Raw genomic sequence first — 9,164 nt, 5'->3', positions numbered from 1 at the left:
TTGTTTTAATTTGCATCTCTTGAATGACCAGTGATGCTGAGCATTTTTTTCCGTATATTTATTTGTCATTTGTATTTCTTCAGCTGAGAAGTGTGTATTCATCTCAGATGCCCAATTTTGTAATGAGGTTTTAAATTTGGAGGATCTTATCTTTTTAATTCTTTATATGTTCTCTATAGTAATCCTTTGTGAGAAGAAGAGCTGACATTTTTCTCCCACACAATGGGTTGTCTCTTCACTCTCTTGCTTCATAAAAGCTTTTTAGTAAGATGAGATCCCAGTTGTTGATTCTTTGTGATAGGTCCTATGTGATCAGGGTTTTGTTCATAAAGTTTTTGCCTACATCAATGCCTTCAAAAAATTTACCTATTGTATCTTCCAGCAGAATGAATGCTACTGTTTCAATATTTAGATATTTGATCTACTTAAACATTAGTGTATGGCGAGCGATATGAGTCCAATTTTAATCTTCAGCATGTGGAGAGTTAGTTTTTCTAGTACCATTTATTAAAGAGGCTATCTTTACTCATGTACTGCTGTGAGAAAGAAAAAAGATACAGGTTCTCAAAGGTTTAGTAGTTCCTTAACAAAAATAAATACACAACCATCATATTTACCTATGAACCTCACTCCTGGTTACGTATCCTAGGGAAAGAAAATGTTATGCCACCTTGGGCCCCTGGTTGTGCTGGCAGGTGATGCGCTCCTTTGGAGCTGCCCACACCCTGCACTCTGAGTGGCCAGAAGCTGGAGGATGAGCCTGGCGTGGGCTCCGGCACCAGGCTCAGTGGCAGCGGCAGCAGCTCCAGAGGAAGAGAATGAAAAGAGAAAAGCGATCCTTTCTGCACGTGGTGGTATCATTGCCTTTTGATGTCTGATGTCTCTGGAAGAACCTCGACTGCCCAGGGACGTTCAAACCCTGCTGCTGCTAATGTTCAGTCCTCTTCTGCTCACTTTATAACTAGGATTGCAGGGACCTGGATGCACGGAGCACGTGAGCCCAGGAGCACGTGTATCCGTCAGATACCACCCCGAGGAGGGCTCCATCCTGGTGTCAAACACTGACAACATGAGCACTGACTTTCTAATTAAAACCATTGCTAAATGGGGCTGTGCTGCTAATAGGTGACCAAGGACAGCCAAAACAATGATAATCAAAGAATTCATGTCAGAGTATGATCCTGCAAGTCACACGATCAAATGTCTCAACTTTTTTCTGGGAACATCCCTCTGATGTTTCAGGTACTGGCTTTATGGTACTGCTCATTGAAGCCAAGTTTGTGATGCACCGTGGAAGGCTCACAGCACAACTTTATTCATGCGATGTGTTCACTGAATCTCATCTGAACTTCCACAGCCATAAAATATTCCTGACTTTTCTCCCATCGCAACAGACTCATTGCTTGGATTGTGGTGTATAATTGTAAATTGTGGAGAAACACAAAGCGTACATAAGGTTCCACAAGTCTCAATACTGTTTAAAATAAAAACTGTGAACATGTAAAATACAAACAACAACAAAAAGTTATTCACATCAGTGTTATGTATTGAATTTTGTTGCTCCTAAATTCATTTGTTGACATTTTAATTCTTAAAGTGACTGTAAGCAGAAACATAATCTTTTGGAGATTATTATACTTGAGGACATCATGCTATGGTTAGGGTTGATAAAACTTATGGAAATATTTCCAGTGTAACACTGATGAGTGTGTGTGTATGGCTTCAAGAGTATATTGTGTTGTTAAGAGAGCTTCCTGTCATTCTCCAGGATTGAGTCCTTTCTCACCACGGCAAGTTGCATAAAGCAAGGTCATCCCATACTTTTGTCTCTTCCCTGTAGACCTGCTTCTCCTCCTGCATGAGGAGGAAAAAGCTGGAGAGATGCTGACACCAGCCCGTTGGCTTTCCAGCTTCTAGGACTGTGAAGTCAAAAGCAACTGCATCTCGCTGTGACTTTCGTGTAGTCTGTTGTACAACAAAAAACAGAGTGAGAGCCTAAGGTGAACCCGAATCCTGTGGGACCGGGTCCTTACAGTGAAAGGCATCTCTCTCTTTCTCTGCTGCACGAACACATGGTGAGAAGGTCGTCACCTATAAGCCTTACAAGAACCTAACCATGCTAGCATCTTAATCTCAGTCTTTGAGCTTCTCAACCTGTGAAAAAACATAAATTTCTGTTTTAAAAGCCACCACTCTGTGGGATTTCAGATGGAAGCCTGAGAAGAATAATACAGATGCTCACAGCAGTTTTTCTTAATAGGGTGAAACTGGAAACAACCGTGATATCTTTCAGTAGGCAAATGGTCAAACAGTGGCACACCTAAACCATAGGAAACTGCTGAGCAATAAAGAAAAAAAAAACCATTCATACAAACAACAAACTGGCTAACAGAGAGAGAGAGAGAGAGAAAAAACCATTCATACAAACAACAAACTGGCTAACTTTCCACAGAGCAGGTGTATCAATTTCAGTATCCTACTGTGATATTCTGCTATAATTTTGCCAAACTTTACCACCAGGGAGAAGGGGATAAAGTGAACATGAATCTTTCTGACACCAGGCAGACAGATTTCATATCTGCAAGAGACATATTTCATGTAAAGAATAGTTTTATATGTGCATCAGTCTTTCTGAATGATTTCTTAGAATGACAAAGAAATTAACAATTACTTCAAAGTAGTATAATTTTTAAAACTATCTCAGAAAGTATGCAATATATTATAAACAGAAATATGCCAGTTTCTGGAAGGACAAATTTAATACTAAGACAATGTCCAGAATTTCTAATGTTTGATAGGTTTAAATTACAGCTCCATTTTAATAAAATATCATTTTTTGTATGGGATAAAGTGATTGTAAAGAGACAGCAGTGGTGGTGCACGCCTGTAATCCCAGCTCTCGGGAGGCTGAGTCAGGAGGATCGCTGCAAGTTCAAGACCAGCCTGGACTACAAATTCAGATCAAGGCCAGCCTGAACTGCATAGTGAGACCCTGTATCAAAAAGACAAAAAAGAAAAAAAAAGTTAAAGTGATTATAAATTTTGCTTCTGTTAGGAAATAGCTAAAACATTTTGTACCACTATATGATCATGATACATAATAACCAGATGCATCTTGAAGAATGAGTGCAGAGACATTGCCCATCTTGATCATTTTTATTTCCTTTTCATATCTCCATGTCTTCTACAATCTCTTTTGTATGCTGTTCTTTAAATTATTTATATTTTGGGTCTCTCATAGTACAGAAACTGTGCGATATTTAACCCTTTTTATCTGCTTTATTTCATGAAGAAAATAGCTAAAAATTAAGTAGAGTCACAGGATCCTATGAACTATCTGAAGTAAAAATTGTATAAATTTATAAACAGAATAATAGAATGGTCATGAAAATCAAATAAATCATCCTTGAAATTGATGCGTATGTGGGTTAGTGTGTGACTGTGAGTGCACGTACGTGTGCTTAGGGGTCCCTTTGTTCTCCACTGCTTAGAGAGCAGTGATTTGAATGTTGAGACCTTCTGCGTTGCTTTGGGGGGTCTACTAAGTTGGTTTAGGGTGATGCCCTAAATGGAAAAAAGGAAAGCAATAATTACTTCCTCTGCTCCAAGCAGAGAGTGGCCTGAAGGGCTGGACAAGGAAGCCTGCAGAAAAATATGTGAGCTGAGTTTGTTAAGGCAATAAATCTTTGGCTTTGGAAATGGTACTTTTGCATGCAGACTGTGAGGACATTCTTTGGTTCTGTCCTGTGAGGGTAGTAATGACAGAAGCAGAGTGTACATCAGGGCTGTGAGGGGGAGGACTGGTGTACACCAGGGAGTAAACTTTGACAGCCACCACAAAAATTATGACGCATTTGATAAATGCTATACCTGACCAGCTGGGAGAAGGGATATTTGGTTCCCAGTGATTTTATTTACTAAATGACTGCAGCTTTATTCTTAGCTCTTGGGTCCCAACTTTCTTGCATAAAAATTTAGTAGCATGGAGAATTAGCTGCATAATATAGTACTTAGAAGTTTATTACATGGTAAACCATAGAAAATCTTTTTTTTTTTTGGAACCGGAAATTGAACTCAGACCCTTATGCTTGCCAGGGAAGTGCTTATTCTACTGAGCCATCTCCCTGGCGCCACATAGAAAAATCTTAAAAAGCACCAGTAAGAAAAAGGCTTTTTTTTTTTTTTTTTTTTTTTTTTTTTTCAGAACCAGGGATTGAACTCAGACCCTTGCACTTGCTAGGGAAGTGCTTATTCTACTGAGCCATCTCCCTGGCCCAAAAAAGGCTCTTTCACATTGCAAGAAGTCTGGGAGGACAGCCCAGGATAGAAAAGGCTTCTCAAGAAATTTACAGAGACCCCAAATTTTAATTCTGCCCTTACTTTTTTTATTACTCCACCTCAAAGTCACGTCTATATTTTAGGCAGGGAAAAGGCAGTAGGGCAAAGGACTCATCCAGAAATTAAACCAACTTTGAAAAATTTTCATTATATGTTTACTGATAACAGTAGCTGAATTCAACCTGTAACACAAAAACTATTCTTTCCACAAAATATGTCTCTTGCAAATGCACATTGATGAAAAAAGAAACAGAAAATGATATGGAAAAGAAAGTATTTTCTTTCTTTTTTTTTTTTTTTAAAGGCTCAAGCCAACAACTTCTTTATTTATTTATTTATTTTTATTTATTTGAGAGAGAGAGAGAGAGAGAGAGAGAGAGAGAGAGAGGTGTGTGTGGCCAGCTCAGCCCACCAGGGGGCGGGCTGGCTGGCATGTGGTGCTGGGGGATTGAACCGCGGTCCCCAATGCTTTGCCAAGCTTGTTCTAAGTAGGTGCTTTAGACCACTGAGCCATCTCTCCAGCCCCAAAGAAAGTATTTTCAACTAAAGCTAAGTTATTAAAATACATTTAGCACATTAGATGTGTACCCAATTTGAGTGATGGGAATTTTATACTATATAATTGCTAGACACTTATGCATACAGCCTTCAAATACACAATTGTGTTTCTGTGATCTGTAGACTATGGCGCCTCCCATAACTCTCAATCTGAATAATGAGGTTGTGAAGATGAGAAAAGAAGTGAAGAGAATACGAGTTTTGATCATCAAAAACTTGTCGGGAGTGTTGTCAGGCTAAAGTCAAAAAAGGGTACTGAAGATACACTGTTAAAAAATCAAAGACGGGCACAACAATTGCTTGAAGAAATTCATGCCATGAAGGAATTGAAACCTGAAATAGCACCAAAATCTGCTCTTGCTGATGATATCAACTTTGAAAAAAATCTGCAATAAGGCAGATTCTACTGCAACTAAAAGAGCAATTGCCAGATGAGCTGAACACCCTGTACTGAAGAAAAGAATAGATACGCTGAAAGCTGCTGACCAGGCCTTTAAAGAGGCAAGACAAAATTCTACTGAAGTGAAGAACACTGCAGAAGAGAATCATTTTAAGGACATCTTGTATTCAGTTGATGAAGAAAGTAAGTCACAGCATGAAGGAACTAAGACCAGTGAGCAGAAACTGAAAGAAGCCAAAATCCAGGCAAAGAAACCAATAAATAATTCAAAAGAAAAATGCCCAACATGGAACATGGACCCAAATCAGTGAATATTCCAAATTCCCTGTCCAAGCTTTTAGAAAAGGATTCTGTAACTCCCTGGGTGTCCCGGGAAGATACCTGCTGACCCAAACATGAAAGTCAAATAAATGAAAAGAAAGGGTTGAATAGCTTGCCTGCTGATGACAGTGTGGGCCAAGAAAAATTATATGAAGAAGAAAAGGAATATTTTGCTGATAGAACAGAAGAAAGATTCTACCAACAGTCTTCCATGTCTGAAGAGAGTGACAGTGGTGATGACTTCTTCACTGGGAAAGTCAGACAGACATGAAAGAAGAAAAGTGGTTACATACTTCAGCTAAGAAACAAAAGCATCTGCAACAAGTGTTACCCAGAGAAGATATACATGAAACCCACTGGGGTGGGGATGCAAGAAATGACAAAAACAAGAAAGTACAAAAGATACAAAGTTTGAATTAGTGTTTTTTAACTTTATCTGGATCTACAAGTTCTAGAAGAGAGCATAGAGAACAAGCTCCAAAAATCAAACCCAGAAAATGAACCTCCTATTAAGAATCACTGTACAAAAAATGCATAAAGAAGACTTGAAAGGGTCAACCAAATAGCTCAGTGGATTAAAGCACCTGTAAGCAGGCATAGAGGCTGGGGGTTCGATCCCCAGGCCTGCCCTGCTGGTCCTGCCCCTGGGGCAGACTGAGAGGACAACTTTGAGACTGGGTAGGGTGGCGCAAGCCTGTAATTCCAGCTCTTGGGAGGCTGTAAACAGGCAGATAACTATGAGTCTGATCTAGTTGTGAGACCCTGAACACCCTCTAGACCCTTCCCTACAATACAAAAAAAAAAAAAAAAAGACTTGAAAGTATGAAACAGCCATTAAACACACCTCTTCATCCTCCATGGGAAGCAAGCAGACAGTGGAAAGAACAATGATATATAGCTGCTGTGTTTCAGGGGAAAAAGATTACATGTGATGAGCGATTAGACCCCTTTTTAAAATGAACTTTCTACCTCAAACTGATTCCTTTTTTTCTAACCGTTTATTTTAAATTGTGCTTTTTATTCTTTTTGGAGGGCTTATAGAATGTTTTCTTTTTATTGTTTTGTGTTTATATAAGTCTTTTATAAACTGAGTACATCTTTCAATTCATTTTTAATAGTATACCCCAAGATATTTCTTTCATAACAAAATTAGGAGATTATAGCAATCTAAGCTTTTCTTATTTGGGCTTATCATGAAGTATATTTTCCTAGTTCAGCTTTGAAATGTCAAGTTATAGTTAAAATAATGATGGGTAAAAATAGATCACCTTTATTATGTTATTGTTAGCAAACCATAACTATTAACTTTTATTCTGGGTATACAGATAATATAAAAATAAAAAATTTTTTGATAGGTTCCAGCTTGAGTACAAATTGCTTAATTATTAAGGATCTGATCCAGCATGGCTGATTCCCAAATGCAACAGCTTATTTTCCTGATGAACTCTTCCTCCTCCTTCCCCACCCCACCCCTAAATACAACTTCCTCTTGCCTTTCCAAGCACACAAGGGAGCCCCCAATCAGACCTTTACAATGCACCAAGCCTGCCCCTCAAACTATGCCCCTAGTAAAACTTCATTAACTCTCAGCCTTCCCTTGTCTTAGGCGAGACGGTCCTGCCCGTCTCCCTGCGATGCTCTCAGGTCCTCAGAATCAGTAAAGGCTCCCTCCCTTTCTTTTACTTATTCCCTGATGTGCCAGAAAACCTAACATTTTTATTATAGTTTTTTTTTTTTTTTTTTCCGGAACCGGGGATTGACCTCAGGCCCTTACGCTTGCCAGGGAAGCGCTTTTTCCACTGAGCCATCTCCCCGACCCTTTTATTATAGTTTTAATTATTTGTGTTCACGTTTTCACTATCCTAAAATATTTTTCTTCAGCACAGTGTTTCTTAACTATATCTGTCATTTGGGCAAATTGTTTAAATGTGGAAATAGAGCCAAAAATCAGTTTTACGTTTTACAGTATACAAGTCAAGAATACAGTGTAGTATCTGTTGTCCTATGGAAGCATTTTTTGAAGACTCACAGATTGTAATTCTCAGAACAGATTTTTAGAAGGCAGAGAATTGAAAGCCTTTTCACAGGCAGCTGAGTGGTAAAGTTATGAATTCATTCCCTGAGGAAGGATATATATGTATAGTTATATAGTTATATAGTTATTTATAAGGAAAAGAAGATCTTAAACTTTACTGTTCTGTTATTGATTAAAGAATGCTTGGGGCTTTGCCAGTAGCTCAGTTGTTTAGGGCCGGCCGAATGGCTCAGCGGGTTAAAGCGCCTGGAAGCAGGCACAGGGGCTGGGGGTTTAAATCCCAGGCCTGCTGTGCCAGCCCTGCCCCCTGGGTGCACTGAGAGGCAATTGAGACTGGGTGTGATGATGGGCATCGGTAATCCCAGTTCTTGGGAGGCTGTAAACAGGTGGATCACTATAAGTCCAATCTAGTAGTGAGACCCTGAATACCCTGTAGACCCTTCCCTAAAATACGAAAAAAAAAAAAAAAAAGAAGTTAACTAAGTTCCATATTTACTCTTTCGTGATAGTACTAATAATGAATGACTTTTTGTGTGTGGGGGGGTGCAGGCTGGCTCATGATACCTTCAGGGCAGGTCTGGCAAGGCTTGAGGATACGGGGATCGAACCATAGCATTGTGAGTCTGACAGCTTTGTTGGGGCAGTCACTTAAACGACTGAGCTAATGGGCAGGCCCCCGATCGTACTAATAATGAATGGAAGGGAATGTCATCTGCTTAGCATGAATATACCAGGTTTCAAGAGTCATCGCTGTTCTTTTTTTTTTTTTTTTTGGCAGAATCAGGGATTGACTCAGGCCCCTGTGCTTGTCAGGGAAGTGCTTATTTTACTGAGTCATCTCCTTGGCCCCGCTGTCTCTTTTAAGAGTTTAAAAATTTAGATAACTAGAACAAAGAAAGTGAAGAGATTATACAGAAAGAAAATTAGTTTTCTAATTGGTTTTAAAATTTTTGTATAATTTCTCAGTAACAAAAATTTCTCTGTAACTGCTCAAACTCTGTGTGAAACTAGGTTTGAGAGCATTGCCCCAACCAGAAGGAATTATGGACTGTTAATATTTGTTGACTGCTAGATTTAGTTACATAGACACTACTGTTGGACTTCCTTTTTTTCTTTAAAAAAAACTCTACATTTATTGTCCTTTAGTAAAAACATGAGGGTAATCAAAACAATATGAACAAATGTTTTACAAACACTCCCAGGGCAAACCACTTAAACAATTGCCCTTTTACATATCATCATAATTGCCATTGCCTCACTTCCCTGCTGTTTGAATTCATTGATCATTTCTAGTTGGAGACACTTTGTAGCAGAGTAGTGTTATCTCCTTTCAGCATGATCCAACTCAGTTGTTTTCTTGACTTTGTTTTAGAATGATTTCTTTCTGCATCATCTAACACAAGGTTCATGTACTCATCAAAACCAATAATACAGCCCTCTATCCGCATATTCACTTGCTCATACAGCCACACCTGGATCTGGGATCTATTCTGCAAGTATCTGAAGATGAGG

At 39.0% G+C, this 9,164-nt stretch overlaps 1 protein-coding gene and 1 pseudogene across 1 annotated transcript in view; one reads left to right on the top strand and one right to left on the bottom strand.

Moving 5' to 3' along the window:
- Positions 1-5,022: 5,022 nt before the first annotated feature.
- Positions 5,023-6,577, top strand: LOC101560242 (annotated as a pseudogene).
- A 2,364-nt stretch (positions 6,578-8,941) lies between these two features.
- Positions 8,942-9,164, bottom strand: part of LOC111818317 (small nuclear ribonucleoprotein E-like) — a 5,664-nt gene continuing 5,441 nt past the window's right edge. The window contains exon 2 of the mRNA XM_023721930.1: positions 8,942-9,164. This exon is cut by the window's right edge and continues 2 nt beyond it. Coding sequence (XP_023577698.1) covers positions 8,942-9,164 — 223 coding nt within the window.

Source organism: Octodon degus, unplaced genomic scaffold (genome assembly GCF_000260255.1).
Source record: "Octodon degus isolate 3935 unplaced genomic scaffold, OctDeg1.0 scaffold00087, whole genome shotgun sequence".
NCBI classification, from domain to species: domain Eukaryota; kingdom Metazoa; phylum Chordata; class Mammalia; order Rodentia; family Octodontidae; genus Octodon; species Octodon degus.
This window is presented reverse-complemented; position numbering and strand designations above follow the sequence as displayed.